Source organism: Centruroides sculpturatus, unplaced genomic scaffold (assembly GCF_000671375.1).
Source record: "Centruroides sculpturatus isolate CEXI.00-Female unplaced genomic scaffold, Cexi_2.0 scaffold1013, whole genome shotgun sequence".
In the NCBI taxonomy this organism is placed as follows: domain Eukaryota; kingdom Metazoa; phylum Arthropoda; class Arachnida; order Scorpiones; family Buthidae; genus Centruroides; species Centruroides sculpturatus.
Window position 1 is genome coordinate 143,419 of NW_019385624.1, and position 25,994 is coordinate 169,412.

A 25,994-nucleotide genomic window follows, 5' to 3' on the forward strand; every position below is an offset into this window, starting at 1 on the left:
GAAGTCCATTTTGTGTAGTTGTTTACTACTTCCTATCATCTTGTTCGACAACGTTTTTAAAAAATTCTTACATAATCATATCTTTTAATTGATGTGTGCATAAATTCAAGAGCAATTATTATTCAAAGAAACAAATAGTAAATGTATATAAAGCACGAAAACATTTGAAATTCTTTAAAAATTGTAAACCAGCGATATCGCGAACCAACGACAACAGACTGTACGCTACGTTGTTGTGAAAAACATTTTGCCCGCATGACAGTTTTCGTTCCTTCACAGTGTATAAAGATGGGAAAGCAATTATCAACGTTCCTTATAAAACTTTTTGACAAAATAAGAATGGGGTGCTCAGTTTATTTCTTAATTGTTCATCATTCATTTGTAAACCGAGCAAAGCACTTTGAAAAAGTCTTTTAATTACTTTCATTAGAACAGCCAGATGTAAAAATAAGCAGTTATGCATCCACATAATAATATTCGTACTGTATTATATTAACTATTTATCAGACTATATATAAACTGTATTGTCGTCATTATGTTTTCTATTAATTGCACTGACATCTGGTATTTGTTAAATTCCGCTCGATGAGAAATCGAAAGTTTATTATGATGAAGTATAAACAACGTTTATAACAATTAAAAGAGAAAATGAATAGACATATTGAGAGAGGTATTTAGGAGTGTGGTGAAATAATTGATCATGATTATGCATCTACAATGAATTGGAATGAATAATAGATGACGTCGCTGGCTTTGCAGAAAAAAAATTTTTTTTAATATTACAGATTGTGAAGTTTTTATTGAATTTACCAATGATGAAAGTTATCAACCTCTAGCAAAGTTGACTGACCTGAAAACAAAAAACAGACTCACATACCCAAAGTCATTTCTTATTTTACTACTTACTCAAATTGAACAATAATTATTTGTCAGCATGCTTGGTGATAACATTCTGGATGACATTGCAAAAAAACTGTCGCATAAAAATGTCACTTTTTCCATTTGAAACATCAAAATGAAACGATAAAATATTTTGTACATCTAAAGTCAAGGGAATTTGCCAGACACATGACAGTACATTACAAGGAGTTTAAAACAGAAATGAAAATAATTCAAATTTTTTTTACATAAAACACTTTTTTGACATTATGTATATACAATGTATATTATTAAGTTTATATTGTTCGAATAACCCACTATTAACAATTATGCTGTAATAAAATTTATCATAGAAAAAAATTACATGCCAAACCCAAAACTGCTGTCACGTGAATACAAAATAAACTATTCGTAAAGAACACTTCAGAATAACAGACACCTTTATAACGCGCATTTTAAATTACGCCGCAGAACTTCTACAGGACGAATGTAAAAACCTCTGCTTTCATTGTTCTGTGATGATTTTAGTTTTCGCTATACATTTATCTCTTAATTAAACGATAATTACACTCCAAAACATATTAGTATACTGTATAAACATTTTTTACTTTCCAATACTTTTCATAAGAGATGCAACGAAATGTGCTAAAAGTTTTTTTTTTTTTTTTTAAATTCAATAATATATATCATTTTTGCAAAATATTTTATTTCGGATCAGCATTATTTGCATCATCTATCAGTAGCTTACATTTTTAAATATATTTTCGTATATTTTGTAGTAAATTACATAATTAAATAATTACATAATGATAAAAATTGAAATAAAATGAAAGTTGGTTTATTAGTCGATATTTGCTGCGTAATTAATAGGGACTCTCTCTTGTAAATACGAATTAATGCGTCTAGATAAGGAAACAAATCACATGGCGTTTTTAAAAACATACAAGCTATGTTATTAGTTTACTCATACAACTGTATAAGAACCATTTCTCGGGTGTATAACATCATTTTCATAAACATACAAATATTTAATGTTAACCACGTGAAAAATATACATATATTTTATATAGCATTATTTTTTTCAGAAACCAAAGTCAATTTCGAATTTATTAAAAGGTTTAAGTTCTTTTCGAGTAGACTTTCGTTTCGATATTTGCATCCCGAATGATTGCAACGAAAATGATTTAAGAAGTATTTTAAATTGGTGTAAGTATTTTCATAATATCAATATATGGTAATTTAAGAACATAATTTATCAATAAGTTTATTGACCATAAAAATTCCTTGTAGTGCTCGGTAGTGAACTGTCAGCTAGAGTTGATTATTGCAAAGAGAAGAACCAGAAAGTTGTTTATTCCACTTCTCAAATAATATGTTTGTAAGTTATACATTATGATTTGAATATTTTCTCATAAATTAAAGTTAATGTGAGTACATGGCAGCCTCGCACTAAGGTGTTGATCTAACGAGTGTTGGATTAAAAGTTTTAGGTCCATGAGATATCTTTTTAAATATACTTGTCATTTATCTTTCTAAAGAAAACGCGAATGTTTCCACGTTTACATTGTTTATTACACGCTTATAATTTTTATTTATTTGAGAATTTGCAAATACACTTATCATGTCAGCACGACACTTTGCTCATATTAAATTTGCTGTAGGTGGATCGTTACGTGTTCTCTTCAGCATGTATTTCATATTATCATGATAAATTAGAAAACTTTTTCAGATTCCTATACTTCAATTCGGTCAGAAACATCGTTCCACTAAGATGCTGGGATTTTTTTTTTAGTTCTGCCTGTATTAGTCGTCATAGTGACCAGCCATAGAGTTTAAAATAGAACGATCATTCGCTATTCCATTCATTGAAAAATATTTAATGTTTCATCGCATTAGATATACTAGTAACCTTTTTAGTAGTTTTATACTAAACTCTTAATTTTGATTAGTAATGAAACAGAAATGTTCTTTTGCTTGTGACAGTTTATTCTAATATTTAATATTATTAACTCTTTACTTACTAATAAATAAATTAATAACATTTAAAAATACAATAGCATTTGTGAATTAAAAAATATATATATTATTCAAAAAAATGTCAAACGCCATACAACGTGATGAGGAAAAACAGCTTTAGAGTTAGCCTTGACAAATTTCTTTGAATTCCCTGTATGAATTCGATGCCAGACCCTATTTTTTCTGTTATTATTATCTTATAAATTTTTACTAAAAATACAAACGTATGTAAAATTTAAAAAAAATTACGTAACTTTCTGCATATGAATGCAGCATATTATAAAACAAAAATGACAACTTTGTACAACTCATAAACACTACGTAAACACGTGTTCTGTAACGTACACTTCAAAGTGGCATTAGAAACCATAAGCATAGCTTCGGTTATCATAATTTACAACCGATGATATCGGCAGAATTACAAAAACAAAAACAGAATATATCAAAGCAAATTCGAAATTTTTATATTATGAAGATATAATATATGATAAACATTATATCAAACAACAGTAGGACTGCATCAATCTGAAATTTTAAAATACAGAGTACAGAAAGTAGATTAACTTTCGTTTACATTTAAATCAATAAATAAAAATTGCACAACTTTTTCGTGGAAAGATTCTTGTGTAGTTAATGCTGCCATCATTGAAAATTTCCATTACCAGTATAGCAATTATAAGTACGTATAGCATTGAAAACAGACAATTAAATAAAATTTACATACAGTATATTCATCTGTTTTCAAATTAACTGATGTACTTTCATACGTAAGTCAAACTCACGTTATAAAAGTACGTCAGCTCTTGTTCTGTAATGTCATTACAAATTGTTTAAGTATACGCAAATATTACTAAAAACACTTAGACAAAAAGGAAATTGTTGAATCCATTCATAATTGAAATTCACGACAAACAAATATTCTGGATATTGCATACTGTTACGTGCTTTTAAAATTTGACTTTTAACCAGAAGCAACTCGTGCTTATCAGATAAAAATCACGGTAATTAAAAGCAATTGCCAAATAATACTGTCATTATTTAAAGATAAAGTTAATTACAGATTTTTATACAGCGAAAAGATATTGAATAACAAGAAAGTAAATAGGTATTTGATACAACAGACACGACTACTTTCAATTGTTTTTCAAGTAATATAATGATGAAGTTTTAAGTTTTCCATCCCATTTACAATTTTTACAGGTCGTTCTTCACTTTCTTTTCAAGTTGGGTTGTCCTAGCAACGATTTTCGAAACTTTTATGGAATTAGGCATTATCTCCTCAAGTGGTAAAAGAGGTCAGAGAAAAATCGTAAATATTACATACAATTTATTCATTTTATACTAGTATACTATTATTACAATTATTATACAAGTATACATATAATTTCATTTGTTAGTTTAATACAACAAACGAAATAATTTTGTTGTTGTTATCGAAACGAAATAATGTTCTTTTATACACAGTAATGTCGATGTTTAAAGCATTTCAGTAACTGCTCCAAGCCACATAAACTACGTTAGACAAATGAAATTTCAAATAAGATGATGCATTAAAAAGAACAGTGAAGAAACTCAGCATGTTTAATTAACTTACCCAAAATGCATTTACACCTTATACTAACTAAACTTGGTTTTTACTGGACTTGCTTAATTATTATTGTTGTGTTACAGTTTTAGTGATATTTTATAATCTTATTAATTAATGATGTGTATTTTATAATTTGTAATAATTATAATGTTGACAATTGTCACTAATGACTTTGCCTATTTCAAAATTGTTAAGAGCAAGCAAGAGCAATTCATTTTGTATAAGTTAATTAAATAACCTGGTTTCTTAGTAAGCCTGTTTGTTAGTGATAAGTAAATAAGTAGTCTTTATAATGAAATAACACAGGCAGGAAGGTTGTTAATATATGTAAAATTTGTTCATTCCATAAACAAATGGACTTTTTAAACTATCACCTAAAATAGAGATTGCAGAAGGTAATACATTAAAATCCAACATTAATATTTTGGAAAATATGAAAGAAATGTCTTTAATTTCATAATTATTTTAATGTTTGACCCATTTCTGAAACTACAGTATTTACAAAAAACTTTGTATCCAAAAATAAAGTTTATGATTATACCTAAAGTTTTATAAGGATTTTTCAGTTTTACAAAAATCATTGTTGAGTTTTCTTATATGAAATAAATGTAATATTTTTTCTATATTTATTAACTACAGATAATTCCTAATTATAGCTGAAAATTGTATTAAAAGGCTATTTTTAATATTTTATATTTAGATACTGCCACAAGGAATTTAATTTTCGTCTCGCTGTATCAGTCAATTCGTAAGCTACGTTCTCATTGTATAAGAGACAGAACTGCTGCATTCTGTGGAATGAAGTTTCTTTCAATCTGTATAGTAGTTTTTGGGCACAGTTTTGTAACGCTTCCTAATGAAGCAGTAGGTAAGTTTTTTGTGTTGTTTATTTTTAATTAAATTTTGAACGTTGTTAAAAAAAATTATTGCTAATATATCGGTACAAGTGCGTTTGCTCTGTAAGTACATAATGCTTTAAGTAAAATATTAACAATTATATGAAAAAGGAGCGTAATTACTGCAACGGGGTAGCTGAACTGCATTGTTTGAAAACTCACAACTGTATTGGATGTTCTCGTCATGCAGCCAACAGGATGCAAAAGGGAGAAAATTACCCTGGATACTGATGAAGTGAGAACCCTTATAACCTGTTCGCTATCATTTACCTTATGTTGTTTAGTATAATAATTTAGTTTCCTATAGTGTTGCCAACAGGTATTTTGTCCTTGTGCGTAATTTCTATCTGCTCTGTAACATGCAGATTGTATGGATAATTACACATATGACAACATGCCATTGCGAAAAGCATAATAAATTACTGCACTTTTATAATAGACATAATTTATTGAAGAAAGTTGCATAAAACACTTCGCTTTTTTTATTCAATTAACTCTATAAAATATGTTTGTATTGCATGCATATTGAGAATTTTCTGAAAATATGTACTGTAGATGTCTTTAAAGTGCAATAAGCGTTTTGGAAATAAGTAAATGAATAAATATAGAAAAGTCCTAAATTCAAATAAAAAAATAAACACTCCAAGGAGCGCAATTTTAATGTGCAGAAATAAAACTAGTAACGTTAGCTTTCATTTTAATAAATCAGATGTATCTATATTATCTATATGTATATATATATATATATAGTCGACTGTATATTCATCTGTTTTCAAATTAACTGATGTACTTTCATACGTAAGTCAAACTCACGTTATAAAAGTACGTCAGCTCTTGTTCTGTAATGTCATTACAAATTGTTTAAGTATACGCAAATATTACTAAAAACACTTAGACAAAAAGGAAATTGTTGAATCCATTCATAATTGAAATTCACGACAAACAAATATTTCGGATCTTGCATATTGTGTCTGTAGTTTAAAAATTTGACTTTTAACCAGAAACAACTCGTGGGTTATCAGATAAAAATCACGGTAATTAAAAGCAATTGTCAAATCATACTGTCATTATTTAAAGATAAAGTTAATTACAGATTATTATACAGCGAAAAGATATTGAATTACAAGTAAGTAAATAGGTACTCGATACAGCAGACACGACTACTTTAAATTGTTTTTCAAGTAATATAATGATGAAGTTTTAAGTTTTCCATCCCATTTACAATATTTTACAGGTCGTTCTTCGGTTTCTTCTCAAGTTGGGTTGTCCTGGCAACTTTTGTCGAAACTTTAATGGGATTAGGCATTATATCCTCAAGTGATAAAAGAGGTCAGAGAAAAGTCGTAAATATTACTTACAATTTATTCATTTTATACTAGTATACTATTATTACAATTATTAAGTATGCATTGTTTCATATGTTAGTTTAATACAATAAACGAAATAATGTTCTTTTATATACAGTAAGGTCGATGTTTAATGCATTTCATTAACTGCTCCAAGCAACATAGACTACGCTAGACAAATGAAATTTCAAATAAGATGTATTAAAAAGAACAGTAAAGAAACTATTGTTAAATTATNAATAGTACCATACTGGTGTCTTAGCAAATATATGTAAACAGTTTATAGCAAAATTTAAACTTTGTAAAATCATTATAAATTGTTCCATATACTGCAAGATTTTTACATCAATTTACATTTGGTATAAACATAATATTAGGCCATTTTCAGACAGACCACTGAATGGTACCACTCTTTGGCGCAACCAAGTGTTGCATCTGAAATCAACGCGAAGATAGGGCGATTGCTCCTGTTGAAATTATTTTAAAATTATTATATTGTAAAATGAAATAGATAAGTAGCCGTTACGCTTACACAAAAAAAGTCTTCAGGCAACGAAATGGTCAATGTAAATTATTCTCCGAGTCGTGATCAGACTCTTCATTGTGAAAGGCACCATTACAGCATTATTATTGACAATATCCTCCACTACAAATAATTTTATATTGCAGAATTTGATAAAACATTAATATATTGTTAGTGTAAAATTAAAACGATTTCAAGTAAGATAATTCACAATGTTTTTTTTAAACCAAATTTCAGTGGTTTTCTTCTCTCGTATTGCAAGCAGGACAGTGTGAAATCTGCAATGGATATTTTCGTCTTATTGATAAAAAGAATAATCAAGTGAGAGAATTTTAAATTTATTCCAAAATTTAATATTTATTTGTATATGTTGATAATTCGTTCAGATATAGTGAAAAGGAAGGTAAAATATTTGAAAANTTTTAAATACTGTATAAACTTTACTCAGAATCGAAACGAAAGACGGCAACGACTCATCGATTTTGATCAAACTGTCTTGAGTTTATAGTAAATCCCCAACGACTGGCATGTACTAAAGAGTAAGGCGCAGTACACAAAATGAAATGAAAACATTACAGGTGCAAATTGCACAACGTCTTAAAACTTTCATAATTCTTTCTATTTGATAAATGGTTGATGGTTTGGTTCAGATGTGCCAATTTTTTAATTTTAATGCTGGTGACTAAAATTCTGTTAATAGTGCGAGGAGCCGGGTTAATGCATGCGCCTTAACCCGTTTGCTGGCAACAGTTTGACGAAAAACGCTCACGACGTCTGTGGATGACATTTTTCTTAAGGGGCGCGTTTTCCCGGGTAACAAGATCGGCTTGTCAGGTCGAGTGGGAGGGTAAGCGGGGTCGTCGATAGAGTATGGGCTATTCCCGAGTAACTGACACTATTAAAAATCTTAATATGGATAAAATTTTAATGAAGAACTAAAATCTAAACAAAAGGTTATAGGAGTACAGGTATAATATTAAGTAATGACTTGCGAATTAAGGATAGTAAGCTTATTCTATTTACCAATATATACATATACCGAACAGCACCGCTATATAATTTTGCAAAAACATATTTCAGAGTAAAAAGACGTGTAACATTTTAAAATATAATCTTCATATTTTCAAAGCTTGTAGACTCTCTATAAAAACTTTTATCGATTTTTAGTGGTTAATACCGACTTTGTTCGAAAGTTTTTATTATCAGTTATGTGGCTTTCGTATACAATATTATTCACAATTTTTTACTTGCTGCATCAGTTGTTGACCAACAGTTTTGCTTATATAACATTGTTTGAAGAATTACATTATCTCTAGCAATATATGGAATAAATATAACTCTGTTTGATCGGCAACACATCTCATGAACGATGGACATATGCCTATAGCAATGACTTTATACGAGCTCATTTTCATGTGTTAGAAATATAAACTAAACATGAAATATTCCACGTGGCTAGCGTAACTACAGTATCCCATGTCATGACACATTAACTAGCGATCCACCAGCGTTGTGTTGTTATCCTCTTGGACATTAGTCGGCCTCGAGCAATATGTTCTAATAATTATAGTTATAACCTTATAAATTTAAATGAGCTCAATTATGTGTTCAGAAACAAATACCCTATAAACTGCAATGTTATTAATGTAATGTTATTTGATGAACATTTTTGAATTAATTTACTCAGTATACAATTTTCTATTGCAGATTAACAGTGCCAGTATTTTGTCTTGTAGCAGCGACGAATATTTTACCTCTTCTAGGAGATGGGCCTCATTGGAATGACCTGTTAAGCGATGTACATGAAATTGTACAGAATTGGCCCAAATATGTTTTTCATTACAATAATTTCATAGAACAAATTGCTCCAAATTCGATTGTAAAAATGAAAATATTATACATTATATAGCATGTTTAAATATATAATTTATTACGTATATATTATTTACATTTACAGAAACTTGAACATTTATGGTTTATAAGCGCCTTGTTTCAGCAAACCCTTGTTGCTATACCTTTACTCTACATAAACAACAGGTATGTTTTCTCGTTTTTATTTTCAATTTTAACCATTTCTATGGATCAAACACTATAAAATCTTGTAAACTGTTTATCTTGTGTTCAGACATTGGTTTCAAAACATTAATACATTAACCCAATATTACCAATAAGTTAAAAATATAATTTTATATTATTTTTGGTAAATTTTTCATTAAGAAATTTGCTATTTCACTATACACACTAATATATTGAAAGACCTTTCCGTTGCTCACGTGATTAATTAGCATAACGAATTCACTGTAACTACTTGTGTTTTACATTACATGACAATTTCTAGCTCTAACAATATATTTTTTAAATCTTTATAGAGAAGGTTCGACTTAGATATTTATTAAAGGTATTTACGATAGCAATTTTCACACTTCAGTCAATTAACATAATTGGTTATAGAAAAATATTAGTCAATTAACATAATTGGTTATAGAAAAATATTTATAACACTGACTACATTGAATAGGTATAAAGTGTCTAGATATACAGTACATGTGTTAACAACAGCATTCATATGCATTATCTATCGTACAAGTATTTTGTGCAAACATTCCGTTTAGAAAAATGGCTTTAAAGAAACACGGATATTCTCGTAATACTTTTTAACAATAAAAATAAAATCGTTTACGTAAAAGTTTTAGTAGAGGAGAAGGTGGTATTATGGAACACTGCGGGTATTATGGAACCACCCCATTTCGAACTGATAATAAAGGCGAACTGTAGCGGAATGTGGCTGAACTGAACTAAGCAGACATCCATAGCAAGGGGAAAACCCGTTTTACTTCAAGTTAAACAGTTGTTCGCATTTAATCAGCAAATTTGTTTTTTTCAAAATTCGCAAGTTTTGAATGCTAAGTGAATTTAATTATTTTTAAAATATAAATCGTGTAGTTGTAGGTTCACTGGTGCATGTATTCCGTTCCAGAGACTTAGGGGTACATATTAATCTGTGTGATGTTCACGTTTTTTAAAATTTGGTCTTGACAGTTAATTCGAGATGGCGATGCGTGAAATACGGACCCCATTGGTGCTTTTACAGTAATATGGAACTCAANAAATATTATATTTAATAGTTTATTTTTATGGTCAGTTGCAAGTGTGAGAACCAAGACCTGACAAAAAATGAGCAGGTAAAAATTTAATTTTTGAAATTAAAACTTGTTATAATTTTCCCACGATTGTTAAAATTGTAACGGATATGATTTTCATCCCTCTGTGAAGTAACTTTCCTTTCAAGATGAGACATCGAATGTATCACCAGGAACTTGGCGAAGAGAATTTGCTACTGGTGATAGGCGTTACAACATTGCCAAAAAAGCAATGGAGAGATGAGAGAGGACCCCCAATAAAAGGCAATGACTGATGACGATAAGATAATCTACCGTCCGAGGAGTCCGTGATCATCAAAAGTTTGCCGGTGTTGCCCAAGCACTCGAATACCTTACTTACCTAAGTGACTTTCCTGCCTCCAACGATTCATCCATCGATCCGTTAAGTCGTGAACTCCATCAACCCGTTGTATCGACAACGCCTTTTCAGATCCTTTAGCAGGTATCTATGTAAACGCTATGCAAACTTTCTCTCCATCTTAGAAGTATCGAAATAGTATCGTAAACGTAGTTTTTATTACATGATATTAACATTAAGAAAATAAGTAGCAGAAAACCAAAATGTTCAATTCTTCACTTGTTGAGCGAGTCCTACCGATTCGAAGCCGCTAAAAGATTATTCGAGCACTACTCTGTCTTCAGCGGATTCTCACATATATATTAAGTATGCACGTGCGTGCGCGCACGTCTGTGTGTGCTTTAAAATAGAATATAATATCTTATTAACGAAAGTTTAATTATTTAGTGTAATCCACTGATAAGCGTATTCCTAGTGGAAAACTACTGAAAATTCATGTTAATGACACGTCGCTGTATTATCAGGGAAAATGTATATTCCAAATTAGCTGTGAATATTGTTTCTTATTCTAATAAAATAAAATTGAAGAAAAAACTCTCCAAAAAGAATCACCATTTATTACTTGTGTTCCAAGACTAACACATTTTCGGCGACTGACCTTTCTTTTTACAGTTGTCTTGCTTACTTCCATCATACCTTCTTTTGGGGTTTCTTCTACTTTTCCAGCGCTAATATTTAGTAGATAAAGTAGAAGAAACCCCAAAAGAAGGTATGATGGAAGTAAGCAAGACAACTGTAAAAAGAAAGGTCAGTCGCCGAAAATGTGTTAGTCTTGGAACACAAGTAATAAATGGTGATTCTTTTTGGAGAGTTTTTTCTTCAATTTTATTTTATTAGAATAAGAAACAATATTCACAGCTAATTTGGAATATACATTTTCCCTGATAATACAGCGACGTGTCATTAACATGAATTTTCAGTAGTTTTCCACTAGGAATACGCTTATCAGTGGATTACACTAAATAATTAAACTTTCGTTAATAAGATATTATATTCTATTTTAAAGCACACACAGACGTGCGCGCACGCACGTGCATACTTAATATATATGTGAGAATCCGCTGAAGACAGAGTAGTGCTCGAATAATCTTTTAGCGGCTTCGAATCGGTAGGACTCGCTCAACAAGTGAAGAATTGAACATTTTGGTTTTCTGCTACTTATTTTCTTAATGTTAATATCATGTAATAAAAACTACGTTTACGATACTATTTCGATACTTCTAAGATGGAGAGAAAGTTTGCATAGCGTTTACATAGATACCTGCTAAAGGATCTGAAAAGGCGTTGTCGATACAACGGGTTGATGGAGTTCACGACTTAACGGATCGATGGATGAATCGTTGGAGGCAGGAAAGTCACTTAGGTAAGTAAGGTATTCGAGTGCTTGGGCAACACCGGCAAACTTTTGATGATTACGGACTCCTCGGACGGTAGATTATCTTATCGTCATCAGTCATTGCCTTTTATTGGGGGTCCTCTCTCATCTCTCCATTGCTTTTTTGGCAATGTTGTAACGCCTATCACCAGTAGCAAATTCTCTTCGCCAAGTTCCTGGTGATACATTCGATGTCTCATCTTGAAAGGAAAGTTACTTCACAGAGGGATTAAAATCATATCCGTTACAATTTTAACAGTCGTGGGAAAATTATAACAAGTTTTAATTTCAAAAATTAAATTTTTACCTGCTCATTTTTTGTCAGGTCTTGGTTCTCACACTTGCAACTGACCATAAAAATAAACTATTAAATATAATATTTTATATATTATAATTATTATTTCACTCTTATAGTCTTTTATTTAATAAAGAAGTAAATAGTCTCCCAATTACAAAAACGAAAGATATAGGATAATAATTTTTGGGATCATAAAGATAACTGTTAGATATATTAAAATAATCAAAAGTTTAATATACCATAAAGTAACACAGCTTTCTTTGTCACGTAATCTAGTCATTATAGAGAGCGGATTATAGATTTAAGCTAGTAATTTCTGTTTTAAAAATTTGAAAAAAAACCAATGAATTTGCTTTGCGTGTAAAAGATTTTGATTCTTCTGCATTTGGCGAAATAAAATAAAACTTTCGAACCTGGTGTTGAGGAAGAACTGTCTTCTGTTTATTCATACAAAATCGTTATTCATGCAATCATCAAAATATAAACTAAGCATCTTCAAAAACAATTGCAGTGGGAATTGTTTTTTCACTAACAAATAAGTTAAACGGATTTGCCTTTCAAAATCTTGAAAAGAGATCGCAAGGAATCAAGTGTTAAATATAAGTCGTGAAACGTAATAGTTTAGAATTTCGAGTTTATATTCAATGCATGCTACTAAGATTAGTAAGATTGTATGATCTTTTACTGACCACAAAAATATCCTTTCATTTTAAAAGAGAAAATTTATATTTGAAAATTTGGTAATGATTTTCATTATCCAATTTAATTTACTTCTTTGAGTAATAATTGTGATTCAAGCAACAATGATATATAAATATAGATTAAAGTAAATCGCCCATAAAACGTTAACTAAACATTATAATAGAAACTAAAAATATTTACTAAACATAGTTCCATAACGTCATTTTTGTAACACTTTTCCAACCATTTGGGTTTGATAGTTCACTGCACACCCATTTTTAAACCTGATTAGAACCATAATTACTAAATAATTTTAGAATGAATTTGCAAATATGCAATCCTTTATATCGATATAGAACACTTTCTTATCGACGTAAAGAAACTTCGTGAAATGCTTGAAAGCACCATTTAAACCATTACAGAAACAAGATCTTTTCTTGAAAAATTTCTCTGGGAAACTGGCTATTCTTTACGTGTAAATACGTGATAAAAACGCGGTAAATTCACGTCATCTGCTAGTTGGCTAGGCGCGAACTCGCTACCAATTACTTAATTTGATTATGAAAGTGAGATTTCGTGATTGGATTACATATGGAATAGATATAACAATTAATTAGAGATAGTTCAGAAAGTATTTTGTTTAATTATTTGTAATTTAAATCAACTTAACAGAAATGAATATATATTTTTTTACCTTTAGATGGCCGAAGTATGGAAAAATTATCACAGTGATGTTAATTGTGGCAGGAGTTGCATCACACGTTATTAATACAAATGTATACAAAGATCACACAATGTTTGGTTATTCTGCTGATTATAGGTATGTACTTTAATTTTATATAAATTTATTTACAGGACACCACACTATAAAATCAAAAATCAGATATACGTTTAGTGGACAAAAACAGAAAATATTAAAAATTTATTGTTACATTGAGAAAAACAATAAAAACATTTTTCATTAAGACACTATTACTAATACTGACAAAAATCGATACATTACTTTATAATACGTTTTAAATATGTACGAATTTGTTAAGATATGAATTGTTATATCCACAAGATTAAAGAATGATGTATAGATGTCAGACGAACGGAAAGATGTTCATCAGAGTAGCGTACTTCTATTGAACGTTCCACAAGGAATTATCTAACAGTCCTGATGCAACCGAATCTGCTATCGTGAAGAAAGAAAATAAATTTACATAAAACTATGATAAAATTTTTCACTATGGCAACGCAATAGCGCTATAAACAACGATAGACGAGCTGAATCTTTCTTCATGAGACATTTGTTGTTGGCCATTAGGAGTGCTGTTTGTAGAAAAGTGCTATTATCTCATTGTATTTAAAAAGCATCATAAACAACGAATTGCAGTCTAGATAACAACACACTTTTGCAGTTTTTAAATTATGAGAATGTGGTTCACGCTGAAAAATATCTCCTTATTCGCTAAGATTTCAATATAGCGTAAATGTTTTATACAAATGAAACAGTTTTTGCTTGTTGCTTCAAATTCGTCAGTGACAGAATGTAGTAGAAAAGTTTATACGAAAATATTCTCTGCATGGACTGAAATCTCCTGATACTAGCTAGATGGTATTTGGACAGCTCACTAAATAGCATTGAATATGAGTACATAGTTTATCATCATAAAATATTTTAAAGTTGCTTTTGTTTTTAATATTAGCAATGCATTGTGAAGCGTTCAAACGTCTGACAGCATGATGTAACGGAAGAATGTAAATTAACACATAATCTGCAAAACGGAGAAATGTTTCTCTTCATTATAAGATAAAAATTCGCCTGCATAATGAGGAAAACTAATTTTTTAATAACTTTTTTCTTTTCGTGAACATTATCATGTCTTCTTTAACAGGCCAATTATGGGTTTGTAAGGTTTACAGTGGGGCAGCCCTCCGAAATAGGTGTAGGCTAGATATACATAATCCAGTACACCCATTTATACGATTAATCTTTGTTCTTCGTTTTTTTAATTGGCTCAGAAATAGATCAATTGTTCATAATATGCAAAATATAAATTGGTTGTATTTTAATGTAAATTTTGAATTTATCAATTTTTTTCTTATAGTTTTTTTGTTTCTTGAAATAAGTAATTGGCAAATTTTTTAAAATTCTGTTTGTAATGCTACTATATTAATATTTTTATATTATTTTCTTTTCATTATTTTCAGAAAACTTTTAAATTACCTGAAACAGAATTACATTAAACCTTATTATGCACATCTCAGCTCATTTTTTACTGGATTTTTGTTTGGATGTTTTCTGTTGAAAAAAGGAGAAATTAAATTTGCTCGTGTAAGTATCAATATTTTTAANTCTGCTTTCTGTATATTTAAGTAGCCGTATAAAAAAAAGCGTTAGACTGATGTGTGGGATCCGACCAGTGTGTAATCCGATCAGTGTGTAATCCAATTTTTTCACTTTCCTCCTAAACTTTTTGACATATTTTAGACAAAGATAACCGGAAAAAACATCGTCAGAAAAATAAAGGAATTAAGTATCTCATCAAGACAATAAAAACGTATAGCTCTCTTCTTTAACGTAAACATTCGACCAACTAACAATAGTATTCTTCTGTAGTAAAACTTAAGCTTACAATTAAAGTCCAAATTCGTCATTTTGTTTTGATCTCGGGAACAACTTGCGACCTCTACACCTAGTTTTCTTAATATTTTAGAACGCTTATTGCATACATATTTTCATTCACAGTTCATTGATCCACGATTTTTACAACTCGATTGTTTTTTGTAAAAATGACTGTATGGCTTGGGTGATCTTAAAATTTTATTAGGTCTATTTAAACATTCGTCTACGCAAAAACTTTTGTAGTATTTTTCGCACTCTCTTCTTGTTATTGAGTCTAATCCCATAATGGTATTGGTATAATCATCTAAGGTATGAAATCTTTTATTTGCAATATACGTTCTTTCATTCTCTTGCAGACCATTGTTTAATATTTTGATTTTATTTGTGAATATTGAAGATTTTAAGAATTAATTAATTCTGATCTTTCTGAAACATAGAGAAGGCTGATTCTAATTTCCCTTGAACATTATCCTTAATTTTAATTGTCTTTTTTACAGTGGAATCTGTTTCATACCATCTTTTTATTTGCGCCTTCAACCCAACCCAGTCTATATAAATCTATATCATTTGTTTCAAGCCTAATTTTTTTTACTAAATCTATATCTGATTGTAGCTTTAGTGTGGTAATAAATATCTTGTCGTCTAATTCTGAACATTCTATTCCTTGCATCTTTTCCAGCCAAATATTTATATTTTGTTGATCAAAAGCTGGCCAATATATTACCTTTTGTGGAATGGTAGGACCTTTCGGAAGTATAAGACTGATTAAAGGATTTGAGTCAGCAGACTTTCCATTTGCAAACGAATTCTCAAGTTCATTGCATTTAGTTTCGAATTCTTCCCTAATTTGGTTTATTAAATTATTCTTCCTGTTAATAGGTGAAACAGACGAAAATTTCCGACATCTTTTCATCCAACAGAACATTAGATAAAGGTTTTCGTTCCATTTTCGAGTTTTCGATGTTTCTATGTATATTTTTTCCACATTTTGTTATTTTCTCTTGTGATTCACTAATGATTGATTTTAGATGCAAAATTTTGTTATCTTTCGAAACAATTCTATTTTCTAAAATATCAATTTTGTCTTTCATGGCCTTTTTTTATCATTTTAGTTAAGTACAATAATTTCTGTCACAGTTAAGCTATCCGAAATGTGACTTATTTTATGCTAATATATAATAATGCCTGATCGCATAACCCAATTATCAGCGGACTTTATGTATGAGACAAAGGAACAATGAACCTACCGTTATTTCTCCCTTTTAAGTTGGAACTAGCCATCGTTTTCTTTTGGTGTTTTTTTTCTTCAGATGTGATGNAGTTTTATAAGCGTTAGACTGATGTGTGGGATCCGACCAGTGTGTAATCCAATTTTTTCACTTTCCTCCTTAACTTTTTGACATATTTTAGACAAAGATATCACCTTACCGGAAAAAACATCGTCAGAAAAATAAAGGAATTAAGTATTTCATCAAGACAATAAAAACGTATAGCTCTCCTTTTTAACGTAAACATTCGACCAATTAACAATGGTACTGTATTCTTCTGTAGTAAAACTTAAGCTTACAATTAAAGTCCAAATTCGTCATTTTGTTTTGATCTCGGGAACAACTTGCGACCTCTACACCTGCTAAAACAACCTTTGCCTCTCACAATTGATTACATGACAGATTTTTCCATCATGAAATTATAAAAGCCGCTTCTCCTTTCCCTTAAGGATCGCTCGAAGTTCGTCAGAAGAAGTCGAATACTACTATACCGCCAGACCTATTCCGCAACCGTAGAACCGAATAACAAATTACCGAAGAATTATTACCCTGATATTTTTTCAGGAGGTGTGAAGCTACATTGTAAACTCTCTCTCTCCTCCGCGAATTAGAAGGATAGTGTAGAAAAAAACTTCTAGTTCTTACTTAGTTAATCGATTTAATAAACTCTTGTTTTGTTTTAATGGTGTGTTTACTCGACTTTGCCAACGTCTTATCGTCGACCACTCAAACTCTCCTACAATCGCGTAACGCGTAACAGAACGTAAACTCCATCCTTGACAAAAAAGTAGGTCACTGACCTGTTGTCGGAAAGGAGAAGCATTTCCAATCTCCCCGGCAGCTCACAGATGTATCATACCGAATGCTCTCTTGTGTAATCATCTTGTCAAAATAGAGAAGCCCCTAATTCTACATCACACATATCTGTGTGATATAACAAATTCTTTCTGAATCAAAGTAACCAAAGTAACTTAGAACTGATGAGTTACGGACTTTTTTTAATCGTACAGAACTTTCTTGTTCGGTATGTCTCCAGATGAACTTTTGATTGATTCTCTGTAAACAGAATAATAGTGTAGTGATAGTCGAGAAATCCTTTATCATTCGTCTAAAACACGGATGGCCAAAGGTTTAACCACTACGGGCGACCTGCTTTTGAAGCTTTTGGCGGCGGTCTACTAACATTAAAAGTAGTAATTTAAAGCCAAAGATAAGTTTAAATAGAAAATAAACATAGATAATACTAATACCAATTCAATATCAAGTTGTTTTAATAACAGCAGTTAATGATGACTTCACACAAACGTAAAAATACTATGTAAATAAAACAAGTTGTTCTTTTTAATTATAATTGCCTTACAGTCCTTATTTCGAATTAATTTTTAATTTTCTACTTGGACATTATTCATTAATAAAACTTTACACTGGTGTTTAAAAATTGACACAATAATGAGGATTAGTTTAGAAAAAGCAAATTTTCTTTATTAAATCACCTGCAGTAGTAACTTTTTCTGTACGCTTAAATGTGTTTCGGGCTAACACGCCCCTCATCAGCAGTATTACTAAAAACCACTACAATAAATAAGATAAATTCTAAATTAATTTAATATATATATATATTATTGTTGAAAACTTATTTTATATTTTTAAGTAATATAAAATATATCTTATCTATTTCAGTAGTTTGTAGTAACACTGCTGATGAGGGGCGTGTTAGCCCGAAACACATTTAAGTGTACAGAAAAAGTTACTACTGCAGGTGATTCAATATAGAAAATTTGTTTTTTTCTGAAATAACTTTCATTATTGTGTCAACTTTTAAACACCAGTGTAAAGTCCTATTAATGAATAATGTCCAAGTACAGAATTAAAAATAAAGATATTCTTTTATTTTAGTTTTATTAATGCAAACAATATGTTTATTATTAGGTTTACAATTCATAAATATTAACTTTTTATGTAGTATTAAATGGTGCGCTAGAAACAGGACATTGCATATTTTCAACAATCTTATCATAATTTTATTCATAACTACTTATAGCCATTCTTAAACATGCTGCCAAATGGTCATTTGTCAAACGGGAGCGATGTTTTGTTTTGATTCCATTCATTGTAGAAAATGTGGATTCGCAGAGGAAAGTGGATCCAAAAAAGTAGTCAAATACGCTGCGCATCCCCAATCATGGATATTTTTCTTAACAAAGTAAATTCCAAAGATTATTTGTGAAGAAAATCGTTATTTCAAAAATATATCGCATCTTTATTTAAGGATTTTGTCCTTTATCAGTATTTGGTCCACAAACGAAAATTTTTAAAATTTTATTGATATTTCTTCTATTTGTATTTCATTATTGAACGGGAATGACTTCAGAAATGTTATATCGTTTAATTTTGAAATATCTTTAGATTGTCTAAAACATTCATTTCTTAACAGAGTTATCTTATCAGCATATTGATCATATTCATGTGAGATTTGGATCTTTGGATTTGGCTGCGATATTTTTATATTGATTTAAATCTCCTCTCCTCAATTGCACTCATAGGAGAGAAAGTTTTATCTTTGAATGTATTTAACGGGGCTAATTATGTCAACCAATGTTTTGTTCTTTCCTTGAAGTCACAAATATTACTCGTTTAGTTTTCCTGTAATGTCAGAAAGTAAAGCAAGATCAAGAACCCACTTATCATCTTCCAATTGAGGAAATGATTTGTTAGCTGTTGCGATAAACTTATTTATTTCAGATAAAAGATCCAAGAATCTTTTTAAAACTTAGCACTGCTCAGCCATCTTACACCAGTGTGAAATAGTAATTTCCCAAGATCAGATTCACATTTTTCTATTAATGCTCGAAATTTTCAATCTTTGCGAACTGCTTCCACGACTATAATTAACTATTTTGAATGTTACATTCATCACATCGTCTGAATTTGATTTCTTTGGACACAAATACTGCTGGTGGATAATACAATGGTAGTTAATAAAACTTTGAATATCATCACTATTTTTACAAAGAGTTATAAGCCTATTATGCTTCCCAATTATAGCAGGCTCTCTATCAGTCGTTATAGACACCAGTTTCTGTATTGAAAATTCTGTTATATTTATAAAACATTTGAATAAATTATATATAGGCTTATATCTTGACCTCTCGTTTGTTCCTTCATAGGTAAAATAGTTAACAATTCTTCTGTAACAGAGATATCTTGGAATCCCATTCGAATAAATACACATAGCTGTGCGATATCAGAGACATCCGTTGATTCGTCGAATTTCAAAAATAGGAACCTGAATTTATTAATATTTTCTTTAAGTAACTCTTTTAAATTTCTACTTATCGCTTTTCTTCTATCCATAACAGTGTTTCGCGACAGCGACAATTCTTTAATGGGAAAAATTATTTCAAATTTATGTTTCAAAATTTGAAACATAAATTTTGTTCCATTTTCGAGTTTTCGATGTTTTTATGTAGGGGAGACCGGGGCAACTTCGGCTTGCGGGGCAAGTTTGTCAAGCGCTTTTTTTTTAAAAACAAATTAAAAGGAGACTTTGGTTATAGGTTAGGCAGTTGAGTTTTATTGGTGGCTTGTTGAATGTAGTGTTTTTATTGTTCTCCAACAAGAGTAGTTGAATTATCAAGCAAATTTTCATTTTCGTTCAATTCCATATAATATTTTTTTTCCATTTATATTGAATTGGCAGGTTTTGTTATAATTCCATGATAACGAAAGTTACTTTTCCTGTTAGAAGGATGTAACTTCAACTTATTCACGTGGCCAGATCGTGGCTTGGCATTCTGTTCTCAGGGTTGTACTTAATGTTTCGAAATCATGACTAGCGGGGTAAGATCGGCAACATAAAGCCACATTAGAANTGGCGTTGGTATAATCATCTAAGGTATGAAATCTTTTATTTGCAATATACGTTCTTTCATTCTCTTGCAGACCATTGTTTAATATTTTGATTTTATTTGTGAATATTGAAGATTTTAAGAATTAATTAATTCTGATCTTTCTGAAACATAGAGAAGGCTGATTCTAATTTCCCTTGAACATTATCCTTAATTTTAATTGTCTTTTTTACAGTGGAATCTGTTTCATACCATCTTTTTATTTGCGCCTTCAACCCAACCCAGTCTATATAAATCTATATCATTTGTTTCAAGCCTAATTTTTTTTACTAAATCTATATCTGATTGTAGCTTTAGTGTGGTAATAAATATCTTGTCGTCTAATTCTGAACATTCTATTCCTTGCATCTTTTCCAGCCAAATATTTATATTTTGTTGATCAAAAGCTGGCCAATATATTACCTTTTGTGGAATGGTAGGACCTTTCGGAAGTATAAGACTGATTAAAGGATTTGAGTCAGCAGACTTTCCATTTGCAAACGAATTCTCAAGTTCATTGCATTTAGTTTCGAATTCTTCCCTAATTTGGTTTATTAAATTATTCTTCCTGTTAATAGGTGAAACAGACGAAAATTTCCGACATCTTTTCATCCAACAGAACATTAGATAAAGGTTTTCGTTCCATTTTCGAGTTTTCGATGTTTCTATGTATATTTTTTCCACATTTTGTTATTTTCTCTTGTGATTCACTAATGATTGATTTTAGATGCAAAATTTTGTTATCTTTCGAAACAATTCTATTTTCTAAAATATCAATTTTGTCTTTCATGGCCTTTTTTTATCATTTTAGTTAAGTACAATAATTTCTGTCACAGTTAAGCTATCCGAAATGTGACTTATTTTATGCTAATATATAATAATGCCTGATCGCATAACCCAATTATCAGCGGACTTTATGTATGAGACAAAGGAACAATGAACCTACCGTTATTTCTCCCTTTTAAGTTGGAACTAGCCATCGTTTTCTTTTGGTGTTTTTTTTCTTCAGATGTGATGAACCTCTTTTCCTCATTGGTTGCTCCAATTTGATACGGGTAAAACGGACACTAGCCAGGTACAAGTCTACAGTCATTGACACTCGTGAGTCTGTACCCGATGATTCAGTCTATTGTGGGATTTCAATTCATTTTCTCATGCTAGGAGACGTCTCAGCAAGAAGTGAATTTCTTTCTTCTTCTCTCTGTTTGTATGCACTCACTTAACAGTTTTTACCCCGAAGCAGTAGCTATTCATTCTCGATCGATGACTTAGTCCATTGTATTCGAATCCAAAAATTTATCCGTTACATACTTATCGCAACTACCCTGTTTTCGCTAAACACTGCACACATGCCATTGTAGTAAAGACCGTTTCTCATATCTCTCGTCTCTTGATGAATCCATTTCTGTTTTAATTCTTTGAAACTGTCGATATACATAGATTTATATAAACTACGTTTTGTCGAACTAGTTTGTTTTCACTTCTGTACAGTGCAATAATTCACTCTTCTCTTTCAAGAGATCAATGCCAATATGTGACGTCATTATCTAACGTGACTTTTTCCAATTCGATGGCGTCGATATGATAGAAGTGCATTTACTGAGAAGTAAAAACGTCTTTATTTCTTTTCGTTCTCCCGGTTATACAGTCGCACACTAATCGAAATACGGTATCTATTTTTAGTAAGGGCAGCTGGTAAAGCTGAATGAATTATTACTTGTAGTGCATATATAAAGAGATTGCCGCAATTCATTTCGAGTGTAAATCAAATTTCGAGTTAAGCAAAGGATACTTAAAACTCTTAATCTCCAACTTCCCTTTCTCTCTGCTTTCTGTATATTTAAGTAGCCGTATAAAAAAGTCTTATATTTCTCTATTTTTATCGTAATAGTAATATTTGATTGAATAAAAAAAGTTTTAAATAATATTACAGAAAACCCTTCTGGTATTTTGGATCGTTAGTATTATATTGATAATGCTGGCAATATTTGGATTGCACGGTTATAAAAGAGAAACGTCACCAAACGACACTATAGTGTATTTACATCACACGTTATCTCCATTTGCTTTTACTGTGGTTACCGCATGGATTTCTGTTGCATGCATTACGGGATACGGTGGTAAGTAAATGAATTTTGAATCAATTACACATAAAATTTAGTTATTGATTTCTTATTTTATATTAATAGCATGATTTCATTACAGGTATCTGTAATCGAATTTTTTCTTTGCGAATATTTTGTATGTTGGATAAATTAATTATTTGGATCTACATGCTTCATATACTAGTTTTAATGTATATTTATAGTCATTTACGGAAAGGTCTTTACGCATCAGCAATAACTCTGGTAAGATTAGTTTAAAAATAAAAATAAATAATAAAAGTTCAGCGAAGAGTTGCTTAACTTTCCCGGAAACATTTAAAAGCTACAAATTTGGCGTCATCTCATTGTGTTTTAATACTAAGATTCGATATTTTTAATTATTACAAAATGGCAAGAAACATAATTTTGAACATAAAAACGGATTTTATAAAAAGTTGTAAATGCTACTAACGATGAAATTGTCATGATACCGGATTTTACTCGAGATAGGACATACAATCTCTCTTTATTTCCCCACTCTCGGTATCTTTAACCACCGACATTGAATAGGATGACTCCCGTAATAATAAACCTCCCTGTAAAAACTTTCAGACATTTCGACTTAAAGCACAAGAGTTGTTAAGCTTCAAAAAAAGTAATCAAAATGGTGACCTCCCCACATACATACATATATACAGAAAATCACTTGAATAATTTATATTTTTCGATGTATCGAGGTCCCTGTGTCCAGAAATATTATGATACATTCAGACACCTGGTTTATCAAAACTGAAATTCATGGTACGCTCATAGATATTTATGGATATGATGTGATATTGATTCAAATAATACGGGAACATTTCTCTAATGTATTTAAACGGAGAATCAACAGTAAAAGCTGTCCATTATTCTGAGACTTTGAGTGAATTCTGGTTTGGAATATCTCAAAAGATTTTAGAATTCGTTACATAAGAGACCATTCTTCTCCAGTAAAATGCCTTTTTGTATATTGCGAAATAAATAGTTGTAAACATTACAATATTTTTAAGTTACCGTAGAGGTTTAATTCCTCTTAGAGACCCTTTTTCTGTACAGTTCTGTGTTTTATTTAACAGTATTTGATAAGTAAGTGAGAAAAAAACGAATGTTTGAAAATTAGAAATATGCACAAAACTTATTCAGGTGGTGTGGAAATTTTGCTTTTATATATTGTCACGAGTGACTAAAACTTAGAAAGTTTCTATGCCCAGAAAACTTACAAGTTAAACTCCCTTCATATGTGGCCGCCAGCGCCAGAGATCCTGAACACTGTCTGGCAACACTTGCCAAGATCACGAACTCTGTCTGGCAACACTTGCCAAGAAGAGTGGCTGGCAACGTGAAAAAAGAAAAGGCGCAAAAGTTCGTTGGATTTTGTCCGGGTGTTGCCCGAGGATGTCTGTGACAGTTCTAACCTTTTCTAATAAAGTTCTTTTTTGTTACTGTTCGTGTTTGCCTGCTTAATGTTAGATCTAAACATCAGTAGGATTGAATGACAAACATATAAGGTAAAGTAAGGATGAGGCAACTGTGTCCTTACATGATAAGGAAAATATGGGGGGACTTTCGTATCTTTGATGTAATCTGATATAAATACATAACATAAAGATCAGTGTAAGTACAGAAGTAATTTTTGGCATTATATAGGAAAGCGTTACATCGAGGTTTAAATGTAAGCTTTCAGAACATAAATAATATCATAAAACGTATTTAAGAATAAAAGATATTGTTAATTAATAAATATCAAAATTTATTTTTTTTAATTAATGTATTTCTTTTCTTTGTTAGTGGATGTTGTTCCTAATGGTGATGTGCCTAACTTTGATAGCGTCGTTACTCATGCATTTATTTGTGGAAACACCTTTGAATTATCTTATTGATAAAATAATTGATTTTTTCTGTAAGAAGAAAAAAGTGGATAAAAACGAAGAATGCAGAATTTATAATTTGCGTGAAAATCAAAGCGACGACAACAATAAAGTCTAATAATATCAATTATTTTAATATGATTAATACACTTGAAGACATTGTGATTTCAAATATAATTAAATTGATTTGTAACAATATTGATTAATGTATTTCTTTATTCGATATATATAAATGTATTCAATAATATAGGTATAATTGTATTTAATTGAAATATAATTAAAGTGGTAATAATATTTGCAATATGTTGTAAAATTACAATTTGGGGAAAAATCGCTTGACATTTCGTAATTTCGTATATTAGATATTTTATATTTGCATGAATTTACGAAAATATATTATTTTATTATTTCATTGTTTATTACAGGCATATACTGTATTCAAAAGTATACAAGTAGAAAATTTGATTTTTACTACGAAATTAAAAAGAAAATCTTCTACTTGTATACTTTTATACTTGTAAGAATATAATTATATACTTATTTTTTCTTAATAATTTGGGGAAAAATCGACCAAAATATGTAATTATTTGTGTATCTGGAAATTACTAGTGCTTAGAAACTCTCGTTATATTCAGAGTTTATTCTAATTTTAAATATTAGTCACTGCAACTTTCTTAGATAAAAATACAATAGCACTTCTATATATTTCGCACGTAGAAGAAATGATAAACAACTTTTAAAGACGTGTTTTTATCTAAATTAAAATGACATTATACCATTGTGACAAGTGAAAATTCTTCTACGCTGTAAGAGTATGAAAAAGAATTGTTTTTCTGCAGTTATTTCGAAATTCCCCTCGTTCCATTGTATTAGAATTTTTTGTCATCGCTTCAGCTATACCTACAATAAGAACGACCTGTTGAGGCTTCAAAAACTACAACGTAAACTTTCTGAATGGAAAATTTTGTTGACATTTTAACATGATTTCTTCTTGTTATCGTTATAATTGTTAGGAGTAAGCATAAAATTGTTTGAGAGGACGAATCGTACAGAAACTGAAAACGAAAATAATTAAACAGGGTTTATTAATGCTACAGAACATGAATTTCGGGCACG

The 25,994-nt window shown here is 30.3% G+C and overlaps 1 protein-coding gene across 1 annotated transcript in view; it reads left to right on the plus strand.

The window, feature by feature from the left end:
* LOC111640702 (O-acyltransferase like protein-like) overlaps nucleotides 1–24,996 on the plus strand; it is a 37,032-nt gene extending 12,036 nt beyond the window's left edge. Inside the window, exons 3-11 of the mRNA XM_023386736.1 lie at nucleotides 1,965–2,085; nucleotides 2,170–2,257; nucleotides 8,956–9,127; nucleotides 9,206–9,285; nucleotides 13,822–13,941; nucleotides 15,318–15,441; nucleotides 22,821–23,007; nucleotides 23,093–23,235; nucleotides 24,799–24,996. Of these exons, the coding sequence (XP_023242504.1) occupies nucleotides 1,965–2,085; nucleotides 2,170–2,257; nucleotides 8,956–9,127; nucleotides 9,206–9,285; nucleotides 13,822–13,941; nucleotides 15,318–15,441; nucleotides 22,821–23,007; nucleotides 23,093–23,235; nucleotides 24,799–24,996 (1,233 nt within the window). The remainder of the gene's footprint in view (nucleotides 1–1,964; nucleotides 2,086–2,169; nucleotides 2,258–8,955; nucleotides 9,128–9,205; nucleotides 9,286–13,821; nucleotides 13,942–15,317; nucleotides 15,442–22,820; nucleotides 23,008–23,092; nucleotides 23,236–24,798) is intronic.
* Nucleotides 24,997–25,994: the final 998 nt, after the last annotated feature.